The following is a 24,477-nucleotide window of genomic DNA, read 5'->3' on the forward strand; positions in this document are numbered from 1 at the left end:
TACATACAACTCCAACTCACTTACCTTATTTTTGATACTTCTAGCATTAAGGCAAGCTATTTTTAATGTGTTAATCCTTCTACCTTTACGTGTTTACTTAGAATTTACATTACTATGCATTTTTATTTCTATGCCATTGTTTGTTCTTCCATATATAGATCTAAATCTGGCCTGTCCTAAACTCCCTGCCCCCCAATTCCCTAGTTTAAACAATCCTCGACTAACCTACACATACGCCTCCCCAATACATTGTTGCCCCTCCGGTTCAGATGTAGGTGTAGGTGGATGAACTTATGGTGTCCTGGATGAAGGACTGTGTGTTGGGCAGAGTGTAGTTTGTGAGACTCAAGGGCTGTGTTTCTGATACAAATGTGAGAAACAATGGAGCACCACAAGAAATAATCCTGTCTCCTTTTCACTTCCCTCTCTGTACCTCAGACTATATATATATAAAACACCAGTTCATGTCACACACCGAAATTCAGTGTATTGTGTATAGGAATCAGGTGGAGAACTTTTTTTCTTGATGCAAAGAGAATTGTCAGTATCTTGACATCAGCAAAACCAGGAAACTGCTTAGTGACTTTCACCAAACCGAATGGCCTCTATGTCCTTTGTCACACACGTGAGTTTAGGAGACAGCTAAAGGACCTGGGGAACTGTAATACTACACCAGACCAGGGGGTGGTAGAGTGTGCTGACTGTCTCTCTCAGTTTCTTCCTGACTATTCCCGGGAAATCTCACCAGGTTCCGGCACCTCTCATGACGTCACTTCCGGCTCCGGCACCTCTTCTGATTCTGGACTAGATGACATAATTTCCTTCCCCAGCGCTTAAAATAGCAATCTTAACTCCAAATAATCAGTTCTGTTTTGGACTCAGCCTGTTGAATATCTCTTTTCAAATATTGCAAAAACCTTTGCAGCTGGGAAATAACATACGGGTGGCTGCCCCAAACCTATCTATCTACGAGGTATCTATCTATCTATGCAAAATCGAAATGGTTCAACTAAAGGAAAATAAAGTCCTTAACAGCTGTCTATAAGACATAAAGTTAAATTAACAGTTTAAATGCATCATGCATTGTCTTTTTCATTCTGTTATTTAATTTGAGCAACCTGATCCCTGGAACTGCAAGCTATATACAGTAACTAAATGTGAATATAAAACAGATTTCAGTGGTTCACAATAGAAAAGCCTTAGCCTGTTTCAGTGAGCAATTTATTATCATAGGATCAATGTTACAAAAAATAAGTAAATATCTTTTTAATCAAGCAAAACACGTCTACAATAATATCATAAAGCCCAAATTACAGTATGTTTAATCTTTTTAGATTTTTGTTGTTATTTTTTACATAAGGTGACATCTGGTAACCTTTTAGGATTTGTCTGACTCCCATCTGCCTTTGATAACTCACATTAAAACAAGCATGCTATGGTAATATAACAAAAACATATGGTTTTGTTTACAAAAGTGGTTAACTTAAAAATCTGCAATGTGAAAATGAAACAATGTAATTAGTACACAAAATGTAATATCCCAACTGTACCTCCATTTACACCAAAGCAGATGAATTAGGTGTGAAAATGCCATTGAGCATAGTACACATCCAACCTTCTGCAAATACAGACCTGTCATGCATTTATTCATTAATTTTCAATACCCACTTGTCCACTTCGTGGTCAGGTGGATTTGTAGCATATTTGCTACTAAGTATTTTCATCACCTTGAAACTTAGTCATAATTTATTATTATAAAGCTATAATTGATTAAAAATGATCTTTTGTGAAGCCCTTTCTTGAATTTGCTTTTAAAAAATTGAGAAAATTGTACTACACAAACCTTTACAAATAACAAAATTCACAAATACTCTATCCATTTTAAATAGTTGAATCCACTATAAGTGAATGCAACATTTACATATTTTCTTTTACTTTCTTCCCAAATTCTTGTTTTTTTTAACTAACCACAAGCTCATCAAAGATCCATATAAGTATTTTATGACTAGCAACCTAAATATTAATGTAGTGTGAAGGACAGCCAGGTCCTATGCCCGGCAGGGACGCCCCTGCTGCTTATGCTCCGGGGGAGCCGCCATGGGCAGTTCAATACCTCTCCCGGGATGCTTGGTGGCAGCCTCCCTGGCTGATGGTGATTCCCCAACCACCCGCAGGGCTCCATGGGAGATGGAGTGTTCCACAGCTTGGTTGGGGCCCAGGGTGGCCGCTAGGGGGGGCTGTCTGCTTCCCACAGCCCGGCTGGATGACTTTTCAGTCCCACCCGGAAGTGCAATTAGGACCAGGTGGTTAATCACCTAGAACGCTTCTGGGTGGGCTATAAAAGGGCCCAGCCACCACCACTCGAGGAGCCAGGGTCGGGAGGAGGACTAAGCTTGAGGAGGATTGGTGGAAGAGAAGAAGGATTGTTGGTTGTGTTTATTGTGCTTTGGGACTGTGTTTGGGCTGTGTGGCACGGGGAAGATGTGTCCCACAGCTGAAGAAACAATAAAAGTCTTTGTGTTTTTATACGTGCCTCCTTGTCTATCTGTGTCGGGTCAGGCGCCTATATAGCGCCTTTGTTACAGTGGTTATGAGGTTTCCCAACTGAACATATGGGCCAACAATAGTGTAAGTCAAAGATAACTAGCCTGAAAATACTAGAGAGACTTAGTTCTTTAGGGAAATTCATGCATCAAAGATGCCATGTCCCCACCACACACCCCTAGCTTTTGATGCCTCTTGGTTACAGCAGAAAAACAATATCTGATTATAAACATAACTCTAGATAGTTGGAAAAAGAAAAGCCTATGTCTGGAAGAACAACTTGTAAGAAAAAACTGGACAAAGTGCGATACATGAGAATGAAAACAAACTGTTTTTACTTCGAATTATTTTAAATTTCTTTTCAGTAAAGACAAACAGATATGAATCTTTGATTCTGCATATTGTGTAATTATTTCTTTACTTCTTTCAGTGCCTCACATTATATGATGATCTTGAGTTTGAAAAATGTTTTCTTCCAACTACAGTATTTATTAGTTGTTTTTTTGTAACGTAAAAAATGTTGTTTTGTAAGAATGGAGAATAGACAGAAATAATGTGGCAGATTACAACCAAAATGCATTGTGAAAACAAACAGAGCCTCGTTTATAATACTTTGCATGATTTTGAGCATGAAAATGCATGTATGCCAAAAAAAACTGGAAAATGTATATGCCAAAAAAATCTGCTGTACGCAAATTCCTATGCAATTTACCCTTTATAAATCACAATCTTCTTGAAATGTGCATTTGTGAATGCACCTCAAACGATATGTGAGCCATGCTAATCAAACTCGTATGTACGCAATCACGATGATGCAGACCTTCATTGGCTAGTAGAGCAGTCTCCTACATGATGCATCCAGTAGTAGGAGATAGAAGTTCTTGTCTCTAAATTAGAGGTACACAAAGAACCTTTATTTGGTGGCCTAAGTTTGGGTGTTAGCAACAAGCACAAATACGTTGAATGGCAACATTTTACTAATGCTGCAAATGCTGTGACCTCCAGCCGCATAATGCCTCAAATAAAAGAAAAAAACAGGTCTGATATTGCCAATGAAGCAGATCCTAAGTCATCAGCAGAGTTTGTAACAAAACATGGAAAAAACACATCTATGCTGATTTTGTTCTGAGAATGGCATCTGCAACTGGAAAACCCTTTTTTTTGTGCCATTATGACAGAGCAGTCTTGACAAATGTCATTCTCATATTGATATTTCAGATGATTTGTGCATTACCGGCATGATGGAGTGAAGTTTGGCTTAGATATTTTTGACCTGTCAGACAGTTCCTTTAGAAGTGACAACGGGGAGTCTAAACTCAGGAAAAAACAACAAAGTTCTTTAGTGAAAACATGCAGCATTAGTCCTCTTAAAAGTGAATTAAATAGTCTGTGCATCATATTCATTAGATTTGAGGTTTAATTTTTGTCAATCTACATTATAAACAGCTTCAATTCATATGTGTGCTACTCATCATTTAACTGGTTTGCCTGCATTTGCCTATTTGATCAAGGGTGTTGTCATTTCCCAGTTCCTCCAAAATACTGTGTATGCATGGGTCATAGTTGCTGTGAATATATGCACATTTTCCTGTCGAGTTTTCTTTTAGAAATCCCAATTATTAGCATGGGAAGTTGCATATGCACATCTCGAGCCTCTTTTTGTTTGTACACAAGCTTTATAAATGAGGCTCAAGGTCCTGAATGGCACTGATTTTGGACATTGGACATCAATCAGCATTGATGATGCTTCTGTGAAGGCAGATTTCCTTCTGGAGAAGATCCCTAATGACCAACCTGGATCTACAGTATTGGCATTATGTTCAAAATGACTTAAAAAGAGTTCTAACTTTCTGAGGCACTTGAGAATTATGAAGTGACCATGTACATACTTTGAAAAGTATTCAATAAAAACTGTTCTATTGCTTATTTCATCAAATAAAATACAATCACGATTAACTGAAATATTCAATAAGTGTGGTGACATTAGCACAAAAACTTAAAATGTAACTTTCAGTGGTATTTCTGCACTAAGGTCCAATAAGGAACAGTCCCCAAAATAAATAAGTTTCCCTCAATAATTTAGTTTATACTTAAAAGGTTTAGAAGAGCTTTGTCTTCTTAAGTAGTTTTCCCAATTTTCCATTATGTGCTCAATGTAATTATTTATTTATAAATATATTGCTTCTTGTAGTATGTGAAATTGTGTTTTTGCTCAAGTCTGATCCCAGTCAAGGGGCTGGAGTTATCCCTGCAGTGTTCTCTATACCTTGGAAGTCTGTGTGTATATATTTAACCTGAACTTTCCAGCTTATGGGCATAAAGTTTAATGCCAGTAATAAAATGAGGACCATCTGTTGTTGTTTTATTTAAAACCGCACATTTGTACTTCTGGTTTCAGTTTTTACCAGTCATGGTCATGCAGTTGTAGGAAAAAAAGCAAATTTTAATTTGCCCACCCAGTGACAGCCATAATAATGAGGGAAGGAGGATAGATTAATTCAGTTAATCAATCAGTCTTGCTTTCGGCAATGCCTGTGATTGATTAAATAATTTAGTAAGGCTCCTGCTTTATTTACCTTACCTTTCTTTGGGTAAGGGTCTCCAGCTTTTGGACTGATATATCAAGGTAACTGAAGCACACTTGTTTTAATAAACAGGATAATTCAATTTATTGGTAAACACAAGGATCACAAAAATATGACAACTGTATATATATTTGTTTATAAAAAAGGATGAAGACAGACAAACATATAACATAAAGAGGCTGGCCATTTACTTGTTATTTAGAGTTCTAAATTATTTTGGCACAGAAAAAGAGCTTTATGATACCAAGTCTTTAAAGATGATGTCTGCTGTTGTGTGGAGTTGTTGCTGCGTTGCTGCTCTGGGTTCAAATGAAGGATTTTTCTTGTGTTGGAGTGCACTCTTTCTCTTTGCTGTTTGGTCCATTTGTGCATGATGTGCTGATGATTTTTTTAGTTAAGCTCTTTGTGGTATTGTCTTCAGCTTAATATGGAATAGCATTGCACTTTCTGGCACAAGAGTTTAAATGCTGAAGATTCCTTTCTTGAAGTAATACCTGCCTCTCAGGACTTTACAGACAGGCCTAAGTGCATGGCTTGGCAGATTGGATCCCAGCTTTCAGTTCCTTAAAGATGCAGCGGTTCATCAAAGGTTGCAGAGAGATAAAGAGGTTGTTTTAGAGATTTCCAGTCAGTTTTGGAGAGTGTTATCAGGTGTGACCCTTCTTAGACTGCCTCAGGGAATCCCTAAAGAGTTTCCCCAGAGTTTCATTGAGAGACCCACCTGCGAGAGCCAGAGAGAATCTTTAGGATGGTGCAGCGAGTTTTAAGGGAATGTACAATGTCTCCTGATTGGATTAAAGCCACATCTAGTTACAAAATCAGTGTCTTCTCATAGGCAGATTCTTCAGTCCATCAGAGTTGTTATTCAATGATTTACAACTCTTTGTTCTTCTTATGGGGTTCTCACTTTAGTTACTCTAAATATGTATGGCCTTATTTTGTCAGAATACTTTCTGAATCTACTGCACACTAGTAATATATGCCTTTTATTCAGGATTAAGTCATATCTCCTTTGCATTTGTAATTACTCAGTTCTTTATTATCTGTCACGACAGGGTAAGTAAAAACAAGAATTCTACAAATTCCAATATCTTTTTGACAATTGGCTAACACAATTCTAAACTTAAGTTTAGAACAGACACAAGCACAGCCTTTTCAAGAAGAGAAATTCCTTTGTATTCCATCCCCGGTGCCCCAACTTAATTGTCATTCAAGAATATGAAGCATTTGTTAATCATTCCTAAAACATCACAGTTTATGTTTCACTACACGTTCAGTTGCACGCAAACAAGTACAGAATAATACATTTTCTGCTGATATTTACATCTCAGGTGAAGGTTTTGATGGGCAAATTACACTATGCATACACACTTGTATTGATTATCCTGTAATAAATAAGGAACAACACAAAAGGATATATGATTTGGTCTCATGCTGCACCTAACATTTTTCACCATTATTACAAATTTTTTGCATTTTTTGTGAGTCTCTAGACATGTATATGCACCTGCTTGTACCCTTGTGAACATGTACTTATTTCCTTCACTATTGCTTTCCACAGTATACTTTTGCTTGCTGTTCCATAAAATTAATATTTATTTCTTTGTAAATTCAATTGTGTGCACTTCACCTGGGAAAGAACTCGATACAGTTTTGGTTTCAGATATGTGGCCCAAGATATATAAAAAAAATGATGTTCTTGTGATTGATATGGTAAAGTTGCTGAAGACACATTTTAAGAGTTGTTTGCATTATTGTGAAATAGTAGATTTTCCTTTCTCCTGCAGAATAATTTAGCTGATGCTTGTGCATGTGACAAAGCACAGTCTACATAGGGCTAGTTAAGAGATTAATAACCTGCATAAACACAATCTGTATTATAGTATGTTTATTGCTCATTATTTGCACAAGACATACTAAAACAAATGAGTAAATGCTGAAAAGAACAACAGTTTAGTTATGGTCCACTCAAAGTCATTGGTTTTGTTTGCTGTGTCAAATGAATCTTTTGAAATTATGGCTTAAAAGTTGAACTTTGTTCCCTCATAGTATGAGTACCTTTGTAACATGGTTCTGTCTGGTCCTTTTTTTAGGAATTGCCTTTGAACTTGTCACCCTACTTCAAAGCTCCAACTCATGGACAATAATTGAAATGCTGCTAATATACAGCGAGTAGCCAATAATTACAATATATTTCGGCAAATCCCTTGGTAAAATCCCTGAAGAGCTTTCACTGTGCACAATAATGAATTTGGTATTTTCAATGTGCTCATAATGTCCCAGGATATATGTAATGCCTTCAGCATTGTTCTGCAGCCCCTTCTACAGCCTTTCGCGGATCTGTCCCTTCTCATGATAAGATTTCACGTTTTAGTTTAGCTCCTTGTTGATTATATCTTAAAACAATTTAAGCAAAATTCAAAATATTTAATTATGTACAAAATAATATGCAAAATGATAAGCAGAAGACAACTTAGTGATCGGAATACTTAAATTTGGAAAGTGTCTCCTTAACGAGAAGCAAACTAATTTTGTATTCCAGTTGCCTTTTGGTGGAAGTCTCAATCATGTACAAAATTTCTAGTTCTTCTTTGATATTAACCATTAATTATAATCTTGCAAATTCCTGACAGCAACTTTAATAAATCTGTCTAGATTACAAAGTAAGAACAGTTATTTTTGCATTTAGGATGTTTTTTTATTTTAATTATTATACATTTGGGGGGGGGGGGAAGCTGGCACAGAATACTAGTATTGCTAATCTATAAAAGCTTGGTCACTGTCAAACTTCTTAGAAAATTAGTGATCTGCTCTAAGAAGCCAACATTTACAGTGAAGATGTAAATGAAGAATATAATTAAGCAAGGAGTTTAATCATAGGCTCTAAGAAATTACTGTTTTAAGGATTTGGAGAGTGTGATTTCATTCTTTTTTCATATGAATTTTATTCATTTTCTTTTTCCGCTTTGTTTGGCCTGTTTCACACAGCAGTAACATGCATGGATGACATAACTAAACATATCATACTTTTCATGTTGTTATGCAGTAGGACAGACATGCAATTTCATAGGGGTTATTTTGCTTTATAAGTGACAGAGAGCACAGCATTCACAGTAAGCAGTAAAATATTAAACAATCAATAAACCACTGTGATCTGTGCTTAAAATGGCTATTCCAAAATATGTTGTAGGATTTTTTTTGCTCTATTTACACTGTTAAAGACACATTTAAATACAGATAAAAACATATTTAGCTTGTACTAGAAAAATCATTTTATTAATGATACATGCTACATGAAAATGATTTTAGGCCTGACTTTTATGCTTTAACTCTTTGAGGGCTGAATAATTTTTCCAAAAAGCTCAGTTTCCTGAAAAGCACACAATGCACTGGTTTCACACATAAATCAACATAAAACGTCTGTTGCTATGTGCTGTGGCTGCTGTTGGCGCCTCTTCGGCATCTCTTGCAGCAGTGGTTGCGCAGCAGCAGCTCGATGGCCAGCATGAATGAATGGCAGGGTGGCTACCTCTCTGTCTTCGCACAGCAGGTGGGCAACAGTGACAGTCGCAGTGTGATGAAATATGGTTTGTACCTCTTGTCATCATAAGTGATGGTCCTCCTAAGTGAACGCTGCTGTAGGCGTACAGTGGGATGCAAAAGTTTGGGCAACCTTATTAATAGTCATTATTTTCCTGTATAAATCGTTGGTTGTTACGATAAAAAATGTCAGTTAAATATATCCTATAGGAGACACACACAGTGATATTTGAGAAGTGAAATGAAGTTTATTGGATTTACAGAAAGTGTGCAATAATTGTTCAAACAAAATCAGGCAGGTGCATAAATTTGGGCACCGTTGTCATTTTATTGATTCCATAACTTTAAGAACTAATTATTGGAACTCAAATTGGCTTGGTAAGCTCAGTGACCCTTGACCTACATACAAAAGTGAATCCTATAATGAGAAAGAGTATTTAAGGGGGTCAACTGTAAGTTTCCCTCCTCCTTTAATTTTCTCTGAAGAGTAGCAACATGGGGGTCACAAAACAACTCTCAAATGACCTGAAGACAAAGATTGTTCACTATCATGGTTTAGGGGAAGGATACAGAAAGCTGTCCCAGAGATTTAAGCTATCTGTTTCCACAGTTAGGAACATATTGATGAAATGGTAGACCACAGGCTCAGTTCAAGTTAAGACTCGAAGTGGCAGACCAAGAAAGATTTCGGATAGACAGAAGCGACGAATGGTGAGAACAGTCAGAGTCAACCCACAGACCAGCACCAAAGGCCTACAACATCATCTTGCAGCAGATGGATTCACTGTGCATCGTTCAACCATTCGGCGCACTTTACACAAGGAGATGCTGTATGCGAGAGTGATGCAGAGGAAGCCTTTTCTCCACCCACAGCACAAACAGAGCCGCTTGAGGTATGCTCAAGCACATTCGGACAAGCCAGCTTCATTTTGGAATAAGGTGCTGTGGACTGATGAAACTAAAATTGAGTTATTTGGGCATAACAAGGGGCGTTATGCATGGAGGAAAAAGAACACAGCATTCCAAGAAAAACACCTGCTACCTACAGTAAAATATGCTGGTGATTCCATCATGCTGTGGGTCTGTGAGGCCCGTGCAGGGACTGGGAATCTTGTCAAAGTTGAGGGACGCATGGATTCCACTCAGTTTCAGCAGATTCTGGAGACCAATGTCCAGGAATCAGTGACAAAGCTGAAGCTGCGCCGGGGCTGGATCTTTCAACAAGACTACGACCCGAAACACTGCTCAAAATCCACTAAGGCATTCATGCAGAGGAACAAGTACAACGTTCTGGAATGGCCATCTCAGTCCCCAGACCTGAATATAATTGAAAATCTGTGGTGTGAATTAAAGAGAGCTGTCCATGCTCGGAAGCCATCAAACCTGAAAGAACTAGAGATGTTTTGTAAAGAGGAATGGTCCAAAATACCTTCAACCACAATCCAGACTCTCATTGGAACCTACAGGAAGCGTTTAGAGGCTGTAATTTCTGCAAAAGGCGGATTGTGCAGTGTGATGAAATATGGTTTGTACCTCTTGTCATCATAAGTGATGGTCCTCCTAAGTGAACCCTGCTGTAGGCGTACAGTATCCGCTACACGAACATGTTCAGCACCAAGATTAGCTGGGGACCGATAGTCTCCAGATCACTTGCATCAAACTCAGAGTCCAAAAAGTCAGATTCAGCAAAAATACGTAAAACGTCCATGGTGTATTTTGCTTTGCACATTTGTTTTAGTCTTTTTAGTCATTTTAGAGGCTGTTTGCTCTTCACTACTCATGCATGTGCAGGGAATCGAGGTCAAATCAGCCCTACATCAGCGGTCTACATCAGCCCAGAAAGAGTTAAGTCAAGGTCTTTTCAAGTTAAAACTAAGAAAGTGACTTTAGTAAAATAGATGAAGCAGAAGGTAAGGTGCAAGATTTGTCTAATTTTTTAGGCAAAATGGTTAAAAATGCTCCACTTAATGAAATAAGTAAATGGTCCTACAAAGTAACAACACTGTTCAGTTAATTTGAATAATGTGATTAAACCAACAGTATCCCACACTTTTTACACAATAAAGTCTACAGCCCCTTTCACACTACATGATGTTTGAAGTAATTTTCACTCATAGCCTTCATTTACATAATATTAGTGTATCTGAGGTAGTCACGGCACACTCCCATGACTACCAGAGTAGTTTGACATCTCCAGTCACTCAGTCAGACTGGTTTGCAACTTGTCTTGGTAAAATCTAAGGGGTTTAATTAAGCATGGATGCTGAGTTGGATGTACAATGCATACAATGCAGCATCACGGAATAAAGAAAAAATTGTGTTTTGAATGGAGAAAACAGAAAGGCTTGTCTGTTTAATATCTAGTGTTTATTGTACCATGGCTGAATGGAAACAGGAAAAAGATGAGCCAAGACTGTGGCTGAACTCACCATAGCTAGAAAACATTCATATAGCCAGCAGCACCTGTCATGCAGTGCATCAACTGACTTCCAAAATGCAATGAACTCTCAATAGTTTAGAAATTTCTAGTTGTGTTTAGATGCCATGAAACGGTTGTGTAATTTGTCATCCCCTGTGATTTATAGTCAAATAATATGACATCCTCACAGTGACAGAAACAGTAGTCTCTAATTTAAATATGCTTTTCAACTAAAAACAGCGTATTGTGCCAACAGTCTTACCGCTAATCAGCACTACCATCTAGTCTTTGGATGTTTTATGCAAAGCAACCCCCCTGGACACAGCTGAATCAAGAAAATGTCACAAATAGATAAGAAATTCACCCATGATTAGGTTTTCACTGTTGGAATAGGAGGATTTTTGTGAGGATGATTTAGAACATGTATCTAAAGCTTTATCAAGTATGTGCAATATTAAACAAAATGTCAAAGTAAAAACATCTTATTAGGAGCACATGCTTCCTGTATATGTTGTGTGATATTTAATTGTTGCAAGCAGAAACTCTGTCAGTTTCTAATAAAATCTTCAAAGAAAGGATTGTTGTTTGTCAAAAGGAATTGTTTAGAGCATTTAGAAGTAGGTCCCTTTCATTTGGAAAAATTATCCCAGATGGACAGCCACAAATGGGACTTTAGTCTAGGACCTTAGCATTCGGCATTGACTTTGACATATTTCTGATCTCAAATTTAGTTGTGCCTTTATTATGAAACCTTGGTTTCTAGAATTTTCTAGTTTTAATCCATTTTGAATTATGACAATAAATTTCAAATTATAAGAAAGTACTTTAAATTCTACCACTCAATTATTAGCGAGTAACCTAGTTACTAAAAGAAAATAAATTATTACTTTTTAAGTTATTTTTTCTGGCTGCTACTTGTTAATAGAAACCTTATGGGACCGATAATGCCCAGCCATACTTTAGAAGAATATAAATAAAATTATAATTTAAATTGTTTGATTATCATAACCATGTAATTTAACAAAAATGTATAAACTCAAACATGTATTAATTTACAAATTATAAACCAAATAGATACAGTGGAACCTGTTTCTTAGAAAGATCAGTATCAGTTGCAATCCACTAATCTGCAGATCTGATATTATACGGAGTGGCAACCCCAAATCTTTATTTTGTCATTTGTTGTTACCATACTCTGACTTTATATATATATATCTATATTAATAAAAGGCAAAGCCCTCACTGACTCATCATTAATTCTCCAGCTTCCCATGTAGGTAGAAGGCTGAAATTTGGCAGACTCATTCCTTACAGGTTACTTACAAAAGTTAAGCAGGTTTCATTTCAAAATTCTACGCGTAATTGTCATAATTGAATCCTACTTACGTACATATATACGTCCATAGCCTGCAGCTCGGTCGCCGTGTGAGGCGCCGTTGTGTCCCCCATCACCACGCCTCCCACGTAATTGACTGCCTACCTATATAAGGTCGTCCGTCACTCCGGTCTCTTCATTCCCTTCTTTGCTTCGCCATGGTATTCACGTCTCCCTGCTGATAACTGCAGCCTTTTTATTTAATCCACATCTTCTCCGCTGTTTTACTGTTCGTTTATTATGATGCAAAGTTATCGATGAAGGCGGTTGTATGCTTACAACGCTTGACAGATGTCGAATGTCACTTCAACACAAGTCCTGCAAATACTAACGTAATTGAAACAAAGCATAAAACTCAAACCGATTATAACAGCAGCAATCCAAGCTGTGAGAAAACATTAAAAAGGAGGCGTGTCAGATGTCGTGGTATATTTTCCGATGCAGCTAGATGGAAACAACCTTTTGACGCTGCTGCCAAATATTCGCAGAAAAATCCATAAGTAAACAGACATGCAGACGCTTAATACTTGCAGGCAAATCCACAAGTTCATAGAAACGCTGTCGCTAAATACTCGCAGGCAATTCCACAAATTCATAGACACGCTGCCGCTAAATATTCGCAGTCAAATACACAAGTTAATACCAGGAATGCCTGTTAAACATCTTAGATTCACGAGTAGTGACTTGGGTAGTGAGATGTCTATCGAGGTGATCACCATCAATCAAAGAACTGTCACTTACCGAGTGGTTTCCATGCCCGGAGATGCTGCCTGCCTTTTACATTCTCTGTGTTACATATTGCTCAGCCATATCAGGCTCAACCTTGATATCCGGAGGAACATTGTGTCTTATGTATTGAATGACTGGGACAGGTTCAAGGTGTGGACTGATGATGGTACAGGAGATAATTATACAACACAGGGGCACTATAAGAGTGAAATGCTTAAGCCCTTCACCTATGCTTCTGCATGTGATTTGATGGCTGCCGCTGAATTGTTCGGTTCTCGCTTTCAAGTCTACCGAAATGGACAAATATTTTACACCTTTGGAGAACCGCCAATGCCTCTTAAACATCTTAGATTCACAGGTGACAATTTGAGTAGTGGACACTTTGATGTTTATGAATGTTTCAACTCTCAAAAGCTGGATGTGAAGTTATCGATGAAGCCGGTTGTATGCTTACAACACTTGACAGATGTCGAATGTCACTTCAACACAAGTCCTGCAAATACTAACGTAATTGAAACCATGAAACTCAAACCGATTATGACAGCAGCAATCCAAGCTGTGAGAAAACAGTAAAAAGGAGGCATGTCAGATGTTGTGGTACATTTTCTGGTGCAGCTAGATAGATGAAAACAACTTTGTGACGTTGCCACCAAATACTCGCAGAAAAATCCACAAGTTAATAGACACGCTGTCGGTAAATACTCGTAGGCAAATCCACAAGTTCATAGAGATGCTGTCGCTGAATACTTGCACAAAAATCCACAAGTAAATAGACATGTTGTCACTAAATACTCGCAGGCAAATTCACAACTTAATTGAGACACTGCTGCTAAATACTCACAGGCAAATCCACAACTTAATACCGGGAACGCCTATTAAACATTATCTTTACAACGGTTGACAAACACGAAATGTAACTTGAACACAACACGTTCTCCAAATACGAACCTGATTGAAAGAAATAATGATAATCAAATCCTTGATGACAGCAACACTCATAACAGTGACAAAACAATTACATTGACAATCAGGTTATGTTATTTTTAAAAAATTTCCTTTTTTTTTTCATAACTTTTTTAACACATTACTCCTCTGCGAAGCGCGGGTATTTTGCTAGCATATATATATATATATATATATATATATATATATATATATATAATACATATATATATATATAAATACATACAAATATATATATATATAGATATATATAGTGACGGATGACCAGGCTCCATGCCTGGCCGGGACACCCCTTCATCACATCTGCCAGGGGAATAAGGGTGGGAAGCCCAGTATCTCCCCCTGGATGCTAGATGGCAGAGTTGGAGTTCTGTGCAGCTCTGTGGGGTTCCGCAGGCGCCACCCGGGGTGCTGCAGCAGGAGCTGCTGGCCCCTTTTGGGCACTGGTTTCGCCTTACCCAGAAGTACAGGCAGATGTCGCCAATCAAGCACCTGGAGCACTTCTGGGTACCCAATAAAAGGGAGCCAGCTACCACCACTCAGGAGCCAGAGTTGGGTGGAGGAAGACAAGGTTGACTGGGAAGAGTGGTGGTGAAGAAAGAAGAAAGTGCTTGCTGTGATTTAGTGTACTTGGGACTGTGTATTGCCTTTTGAAACACTCGGAAGACGTACTCCCACAGGGGAAGAAAATAGTTTATTTATTTTACATGTGCCTCCTGTGTCCAATCTGTGTCGGGTCGGGCGCTATATAGCATCATTCTTACAATATATAGAAATATATATATATACTAGCAAAATACCCGCGCTTCGCAGCGGAGAAGTAGTGTATTAAAGAAGTTATGAAAAAGAAAAGGAAACATTTTAAAAATAACATAACCTGATTGTCAATGTAATTGTTTTGTCACTGTTATGAGTGTTGCTGTCATCAAGGATTTGATTATCATTATTTATTTCAATCAGGTTCGTATTTGGAGGACGTGTTGTTTTGAAGTTACATTCCGTGTTTGTCAACCAATGTAAAGATAACAGTTTTCATTCATCGAAGTGTTCACTACCCAAATCGCTACTCGTGAATGTAAGATGTTTAACAGGCATTCCCAGTATTAACTTGTGCTAAACGTACCATGGTGTGATGTAAGGGGAACTGACTGTAAAAAAGCAAGGAGACGCGTATTTTGAACAAAAAGGGAGAAGACAACGAAGGAGCGGAAAAGTGAGAAGGAAAACTGTTTAAATAAAGAGCTAGGAAGATGAATGGAAAGAAGCAGCCAGCGGTAAAGCAAGGAAGACTCCATAATAAGGACGGTTGGGTGCACGTAGAAGGTGTAACAATAAGATTGTTAAGCCTTATGATAATGTTCCCGCACGGAGGGTTTAGAGAGACGCACTGGGAGAAGTATAGAATGGAGAAGCCCATGTGACTGTTCTGCTGTTCTCCTTCGACAGTTCTGTGGCTCTGCATATTTGTATGCACCTCTCTAAAGTCAGTTTGTCTTCTCTCAGTAATCTTTGTTGCAAACTTGCATCACTGGTTCCGCACACAATTCAGTCACATATAAGGGAACTTTTAATCTCCCCGAAATTGCATGTGCCTGCTAATACACTCAGATCTGTGATGTAGTTGTTCTCCCCTTGCCTGATTTCTTGAAAAAAATCTGAACCTCTCTACAGTTTTGTTTATTTTCGGGTTGTAATGCTCATCAAATTTATGTATCATCAAGCTCATGGTTTACTCATCAGGTCTTACATTACCCTGTCAGCGCCTGACACAATTCTCTGCCGCTCCCCCCAATAAGATAATGGAATAATCTGAAGTAGTGTTTTCCTCTGCCTCCAGCATTGTAAATTCTGTGTATAATCTGAACTCGTCCTTCCATGTTCTCCATGACTTCGCCAGGTCTTTAGCATCGAGGCTTTATACCCTGCCTCTTCTCATTAAACTTGTATCTCGCGAATATCTCTTGCAATCTTGCGATGTCCATGGCTTTATTTAATTTTAGCTTAGACCTGGCACTTAAAAGTTTCCCTTGCACTTTCGCTGAGTTTGTGCCAAACACTATTCTATCCCTGACCATCTCGTCTTCATTTGCATAAGCACAGCCTTTCACCAGCAATTTTAACTCCTTTACAGCAATTTTAACTCCCTTACAAAGTGATCAAAAGTCTTGTTTACACCCTGCGTCTTCTCATTAAACTTGTATCTTGCGAATATCGTATTCGTCGTAGGCATGACAAACACCAGCGGCAGTGTGTCTATGAACTTAATTTAAACTTAAGGTTTACACTGTGCTTTGTTTCCGCAGTAGCTGCACTTATGAATATGCTTGTATGCGTCACTTGCTTCATATTCTTTAGCTGCCTTCTCAATTGTGTAATGCGTTTTTTGAACAGGTTTCATTCATCAAAGTGATCACTACCCAAATCAGTACTCATGAATCTAAGATATTTAATTGGCATTCCTGGTATTAAGTTGTGGATTTGCCTGCGAATATTTAGCAGCAGCGTGTCTATGAATGTAATTTAAACTTAAGCTTTACACCTTGCTTTCCTATTGATATGTGTACAAAGGCTTGTTCAGCGTCAGAGGATTTCCACAGTAGCTGCACTTATGAATATGCTAAGCACAGTCCTTCACCTGCGAATGTTTACCTTACATGGGCAGGCACTCAATTACGTGGGAGGCATGATGATGCGGGACGCAACTCCGCCTCACACAGCGACTGAGCTGCAGGCTATGGCCGTATATATGGACGAAAGTAGGTTCCAGAGCCAGTTATGACCGTTACGCATAGAATTTCGAAATGAAACCTACCTAACTTTTGTAAGTAAGCTGTAAGGAATGAGCCTGCCAAATTTCAGCCTTCCACCTACACGGGAAGTTGGAAAATTAGTGATGAGTGAGTGAGTGAGTGAGTGAGTGAGTGAGGGCTTTGCCTTTTATTAGTATAGCTATAGGGTGGCACAGTGGGTAGTGCTGCTGCCTCGCAGTTAGAGACCCGGGTTTGCTCCCGGGTCCACCCTGGGTGGACTTTGCATGTTCTCCCCGTGTCAGCCTGGGTTTCCTCCAGGTACTCCAGTTTCCTCCCTCAGTCCAAAGACCTGCAGGTTAGGTGCATTGGTGATTCTAAATTGTCCTTAGTGTGTGTGTGTGCGCGCACCCTGCGGTGGGCTGGCGCCCTTGCCTGGGGTTTGTTTCCTGCCTTGCGCTCTGTGTTGGCTGGGACTGGCTCCAGCAGATCCCCATGACCCTAGAATATAGCAGGTTGGATACTGGATGTGTATATATATATATATATATACATACAGATATATATATATATATATATATATATATATATATATATATATATATATATAGGGGGGGCCATAAGTTTCCACACATAGGAAAATAAACTTTTTTTATGAAAAAACATTTTTATTTATATAATATGCTCTATATGACTGCCATTGTTTTGAAAACGCATTTCAATACGTGTCTGCCACTGCTGATGAACACGTATTAGCACAGTTGGAGCTGGATGCTTGTAATGCGTTGGTGATACATTCCCTAAGATGATTTATGTTACGTATCTTTTCCTGATACACCATGGCCTTCAACTGCCCCCAAAGATAAAAATCAAGTGAGGTGAGATCTGGGGATCTGGGATGCCACTCCACAGGACCACAGTGACCAATCCAAGCATCTGGAAATTGCTAAAATGGAAACCATTGCTTGAAGTCCCGGCACCGGATATCGCTTGAAAATTTGTATTTGTATGCAGATGCTCTGTACTTTTTCCTTGCATGAAGATAATAGAAATGCCTTTTAAACAGTAATAAATCTTTTGTTATTATTAATATTTCGCAGTGATACATATGTTTTATTTCTAAGGAGAAGGAGTGGGAGGGCTCCTTTAAGGCTTGTTTTTAGATCATAGTGGGCACATGGCTAATTAGGCATGCAAAGTAACCATCTGCTCTGTGTGGTCAGTGCACAGGGTTCAATATTATATGTCCAGTTGCAGCATTCATAATATTCTCATTATGGTCAGGTAACTGTAAGGCTTTTTTTTTAACATGCAGGTTGGAAGTACTGATTGCCTGAAGCATCTCTGCAACAATCTTACAGTATTCATGTATGCAAGTTTTGCACATGGCTGCTACAGTTCTGTGATGTTATACTGGCCTCACAAAGCACCATTGGGCGCTGAGGAAAAAAATATTAATTTAAGTTAGTCACAGGGTGAATTTTCAGGAATTTTCTGTGAACAAGGTCACTGACGAATACAGCATATTGACTGCACTAAACATTTTGATGAATTTCGGCGATCAACACTATTCTACTCTAGGTGAATAAGATGGAATTTAGTAGTAAATAATAAAGACGCCCTTGGTTGTTTTCCAGATGATGGTTCGAAGAGAGTGAAGATCGGAAAACACACACAATACTACAGGGATTATCTTTCTTGCAGGTGTTACTTTTTCCTGGGAATTCCTTAGAATGAGCTAGAGATAATATGGCATGTCCTGTTTAACACAGTGTACTACAACCATTACCCTAACCAGGAAAAGTATTTGGAAAGTAAGCAAGAGGTACTTACTCCAAGTTTCCACTTTACAGAAAATAGAAAAAGAACAACTGGTATAACTGTCAAATAAATGTTCCAATTAGTATATTTCTTAGAGATTTGTATCAAATATCAAAATAGCATAAAGTTCATGTGACCCATTGTAGAACCTCTTGCCAACACTCCATTTTTTCAATATGATGGGGAGTTAAATTTGACCAGCACAACTGAAAAAACATTGCCTTACTATGTCCAATGTTAGTGAACAGAATCCAGTGAAACTGTAAAGTGAAATGCAATTGTTCAGTTTTACAGTTTCTCGTGCCAGTCTTTGAAAACTACGAATAATGCAATCAAGCAACTTAATTCTGTACTTGCAAAGACAGGCCAACAGAAAGCTCCATGTAATTTTATCCAAATTAAATATTTGAATGACTTTCTGCAAGTATACGTGGCAACCCAATATTAAATGACTAGCAAAATACCCGCGCTTCGCAGCGGCGAAGTACTGCCTTAAAATTTTTATTAAGAAGAAAATTAAACCTTTTTAAACTGAGGGAAAATATACCAATAATTATTTGTTAAGGATCTCTTTGTATACCACATTGTCAGTTCGGCCCTCCGGTTGTAATATGACCAAGCTGTGCACTGAGCTTACTCTTGAGCATGCGATGTACAGTTGGCCATGTGAAAAGTAATCTTGTCTGAAATCTCACAGCTTGGATTGCTGCTGTCATAATCGGTTTGAGTTTCATGGTTTGTTTCAATTACGACTTGTGTTGAGGTGACATTTGGCATCTGTCAAGAGTTGTAAGCATACAACCGGTTTCATCGATAACTTCACATCCAGCTTTTGAGAGTTTAAACATTCATAAACATCAAAGTGTCCACTACTGAAATCGTCACCTGTGAATCTAAGATGTTTAAGAGGCATTGGCGGTTGTCCAAAGGTGTAAAATATTTGGCCATTTCGTACACTTGAAAGTAACAACCGAACAATTCAGCGGCAGCCATCAACTCACATGCAGAACCATAGGTGAAGGGCTTAAGCATTTCACTCTTCTAGTGCTCCTGTGTAGTATAATTATCTCCTGTACCGTCATCAGTCCACACCTTGAACCTGTCTCACTCATTCAATACATAAGACACAATGTTCCTCCAGATATCAAGAGTGAGCCTGCAATATGTAACAAAAAGAATGGAAAAGGCAGGTGCCATCTCCGGGCATGGAAACCACTCAGTAAGTGACAGTTCTTTGATCAATGGTGATCACATCGATAATGGGGGTACGGTTGGAATGATAAAGGAAATGGGTTCCTGAACAATGTAAAGTAAGTCTAAAATACCTACACAATAACTATAATCGTAATAAACGAACAATAAAATAGCCGAGAAGCCATGGATTAAATAAAAAGGCTGTAGTTATCAGCAGGGAGATGTGAATCCCGTGGCGAAGCAAGGAAGGGAATGTAGAGACCGGTGGCATCTTACCACCGAAATAAGTACGTACATTGGTTTCGGTTAGCGCAGGGAAGCCGCCTACCAAATTTCGTGAAGATGGGGCCATAAATAAGAAAGTTCAACATGGCGGACGTTGTCGACCGTTATGACCGTTACGCGTAGAATTTCAAAATGAAACCTGCTTAACTTTTGTAAGTAAGCTGTAAGGAATGAGCCTGCCAAATTTCAGCCTTCTACCTACACGGGAAGTTGGAGAATTAGTGACGTTGGTAAGTTCAATATGGCGGTCGACAGTGGCCTCATACCACCGAAATAAGTACATACATTGGTTTTAGTTAGTGCAGGGAAGCCGCCTACCAAATTTCGTGAAGATGGGGCCATAAATAAGAAAGTTCAACATGGCGGACGTTGTCAACCATTATGACCATTACGCGTAGAATTTTAAAATGAACCCTGCTGAACTGTTGTAAGTAAGCTATAAGGAATGAGCCTGCCAATTTTCAGCCTTCTACCTAAACGGGAAGATGGAGAATTAGTGAGGTTGGAAAGTTCAATATGGTGGCCGACAGTGGCATCATACTACTGAAATAAGTACGTACATCGGTTTCGGTTAGTGCAGGGAAGCCGCCTACCAAATTTCGTGAAGATGGGGCCGTAAATAAGAAAGTTCAACATGGCGGATGTTGTCGACCGTTATCGACCGTAATGACTGTTACGTGTAGAATTTCTAAACGAAACCTGCTTAATTTTTGTAAGTAAGCTTTAAGGAATAAGCCTGCCAAATTTCAGCCTTCTATCTACACGGGAAGTTGGAGAATTAGTGATGAGTGAGTCAGTCAGTGAGTGAGTGAGTGAGTGAGTAAGTGAGTGAGTCAGTGAGGGCTTTGCTTTTTATTAGTATAGATTCTAATGCACCCATATTTGTAACATAATTGCTAGTCAGACAGAATGTGCCAAATATTTCTGTATTACACGAGCACTAAAAATGCATCCTTGAGAACAAAATTTCCTGAACCCTTATGCAATTACTTGTGTTTTTAGGAACATGTTAAAAGAACATACCATACATAGGCATATGCCAGACATAATATACATATTCAAGCAAGTGTTTCGTAGTTGTAAAGCTATACTCAAAACGTAAAATCTCCTATTGGATATTTACTCTTCTATAGTTCAAAATAAGGCAAAAATAAAATATAGTTACAATGCGATTTATATTGTACTAACTTGACACCTTTACCTGACACAAATTGGGGGAGCATGTGCTGATTCAGTGCAGTGCCGCACCCACAACACAACGAACCACCTAGATTGGGACTCAAGTGCAGCTGTGCAATGGGTGACATCTCAGCACCACAATGGAACACTGTGAGGTTTTTTTTTTTTACAGTGGCTGGAATGCCAATCCTGTCCCTAACCCCCAAGTTTTCCCTGCAAGTTGAAGAACCTGCTTGCAGGGTTGGATGCAGATTAACCTCTTACCCAAAGCAAAGCAATTGCAGGTTAAGGGCCTGCTCAAGGGCCCAACAAAGTAGAGTTACTTCTGGCATTTATGGTATTCAAATCGACAACCTTCTGAATGCTGGCACAGATCCCTAGCCTCAGAGCCACCACTCCGCCAGCAGAGCTACAAAATTATCTCCCATGTTTTATCGTAAGGTCATATAAATTGATAACCTTTACACACTTCTCTTAGGTCAGTTTTCCTGGGCACTATAGATGGTGCACTGGCACTCTACAAATTAATCCTTCAAAGGCAAATACCTTATAAGTGACTAGTCATCATTAACATACCAAATTGAGCAATACACTGCATTATGTTGACAGAAATTACATTTTCTGTAATGAAGTTTACTATATCTGAAATTAATGTAGATGATGTATGTATCAAGGCATTATTTTCTTATCAAAAATAACTATATATGTATTCAAGGCCTTATCAATATTAATATTTGACAAATATTTAATGCTGAGAAAGAGAGACGGGGGAACAATTTATCACAGTGATGCAACCTACATAAATAGTTTTGACTTTCTCTTTCTGTTTTGTGTTTTTTTTCCTACCTAAGAATGGTTCACTCAGCATAAATCTCTTATCTGCAAAATTTGACCAAAAATCAAATTTTTTAGTTATTATTTACTTTTGACATATTTATCTGACAAGTCATTTAGAAATAACAGACTACTATAAGTAAGGAAAATATAATATGCAAAGGTTTGACCTTCATTGGAGGTATTTCTGGTTTTTTTTTTTGTTTGGATTGTATATTTACCTTATATTTTATACTTTTTTTGTAAAATATATATAGAATATTAAAAAGAAATATTATAGGCAGTATGCCATCTCAATTCAGATCATTAACTTCCAAAGCCTGGTGCATTGAAACCATAAATACAAATTTAAATATACATACCAATTATTCACTTGTAGTATGGTGAGACCCGTATCTTGTGCCAATTGCTTTTTTTGTTCTTCTGAAGGGTATGGATGCTGAAAGATAGAATAAAACAATAAAAATCTTGTCATAAACTCACTGCTTAACTTTCTCAACTGAGAAGACATTTTAAAGCCGTAATTAATTACTGAGAAAGTTGAGGTATGCCCCCTTCTCAAAATCATTAATGGAATATAAATTCATGTAACTAATGGCAGCAAAAGGCTAGCCAATTATACCGTTACGTGAAGTGCAGAAACAGCTACATTAATTAGGGTGCAAGCTGTACAATCTCTGAAATTTACTCTAGACAGGCTAATTTTTAAAACAGAAAAAATGCGTAATTTAAAGGTAATATTATGTAGACCAGAACAAAAAGACACTTTAAACAATACATACGTTTGGATATTTTTGACTTTTCTAACAATGTACATTTTTAATTGTAAAATTACATTATTAAGCCAAGCTTAGTGGTTTTAAGTTCCCAGCATACTCTATAAGCAGTATTCTGGACTTCTTTTTTTTTATTTATTTATTAATTTTATTACAATCAATACATAGCAATCAAGTTTTACAAAAAAAAAGAATTATGCTAAGAACAGATCGATCCCCACCCTTGAGAGAGAGAGCAAGCCAAACGGTGTAAAATTTAAGGCTTTTAAAAATACCTAAATCAACAAATTCTCTGTGCTTTATAAAATCATTTCAAAATATTACTGATTAGATCCTGCCATGTTTTGAAAAAAGTCTGTACAGATCCTCTAACTGAGTATTTGATTTTTTCCAATTTTAAATAATATAACACATCAGTTTCCCACTGACTTAAAAGAGGAGAGTTTGGGTTCTTCCAGTTTATCAGAATAAGTCTGCGTGCCAACAGTGTAGTGAATGCAATCACAATTTGTTTGTCTTTCTCCACTTTAAGACCCTCTGGAAGAACCCCAAACACAGCTGTTAATGGGTTAGGAGGGATTGTGAGTCCAAGACTGTCTGAGAGGTAATTAAAAATTTTTGTCCAGAATAATGTTAATTTGGAGCAGGCCCAGAACATGTGACCTAGTGAGGCTGGGGCTTGGTTGCAACGTTCGCAGGTTGGATCATGCCCTGGAAACATTTTGGAGAGTTTTAGTGAGACAGATGTGCTCGATATATAATTTTGAGTTGTATAATTGTATGCTTTGCATATGGAGCTTGAGTGAATTCTCTGCATTGCTACTTTCCACTCCTTTTCTGATATATTAATTGAGAGGTCATTTTCCCAGTGTCCTCTTGGATCTTTGAAAGGAAGGGATTGTAAAAGGATTTTATATATTGTAGAGATGGAGTCTAACTCCTTGAAATTGAGCAATAATTTTTCCAGCGTGGATGAGGGTGCAAGATGAGGAAAATCTGGAAGGTTCTGTTTAACAAAGTTCCTGATTTGAAGATAGTGAAAGAAATTTGTAGCTGGAATGTTAAATTTGGAATGTAATTGTTCATAGGATGCAAAGGCGTTGTCTATATAAAGATCTCTAAGCAAGTTAATTCCAAATTTTTCCAGATATTAAAACTGCATATGTTTGTGAGGGTTGAAAGAGGTGGTTCTTTTGCAGGGTGCCACAGAAAGAAGCTTCTCCGTCTTAAAATGCTTTCTACATTGGTTCCAGATTCTAAGTGAGTGGAGCACAATTGGGTTATTAGTGTATTGCCGATAGCGTGTGTTTATTGGAGCACAAAGCAAGGAATACAAAGAAGTACTGCAGGATTTTACTTCTATTGCGGTCCATGCCTGTGTATGTTCTTCTATTTGTGTCCAGGTTCTTATCGACTGTATATTTGCCCAGTAATAAAACTGGAAGTTAGGTAGAGCCATGCCGCCTTCTGCCTTTTGTCTTTGTAG

General features: G+C 38.1%; 1 protein-coding gene across 1 annotated transcript in view; it reads right to left on the reverse strand.

Moving 5' to 3' along the window:
• meis1b (Meis homeobox 1 b) overlaps positions 1-24,477 on the reverse strand; it is a 173,453-nt gene that overhangs the window by 46,342 nt on the left and 102,634 nt on the right. The window contains exon 9 of the mRNA XM_039737955.1: positions 22,578-22,654. Within this exon, the coding sequence (XP_039593889.1) occupies positions 22,578-22,654 (77 nt within the window). The remainder of the gene's footprint in view (positions 1-22,577; positions 22,655-24,477) is intronic.

The sequence above is a fragment of the Polypterus senegalus genome, chromosome 16 (genome assembly GCF_016835505.1).
Source record: "Polypterus senegalus isolate Bchr_013 chromosome 16, ASM1683550v1, whole genome shotgun sequence".
Lineage (NCBI taxonomy): Eukaryota > Metazoa > Chordata > Cladistia > Polypteriformes > Polypteridae > Polypterus > Polypterus senegalus.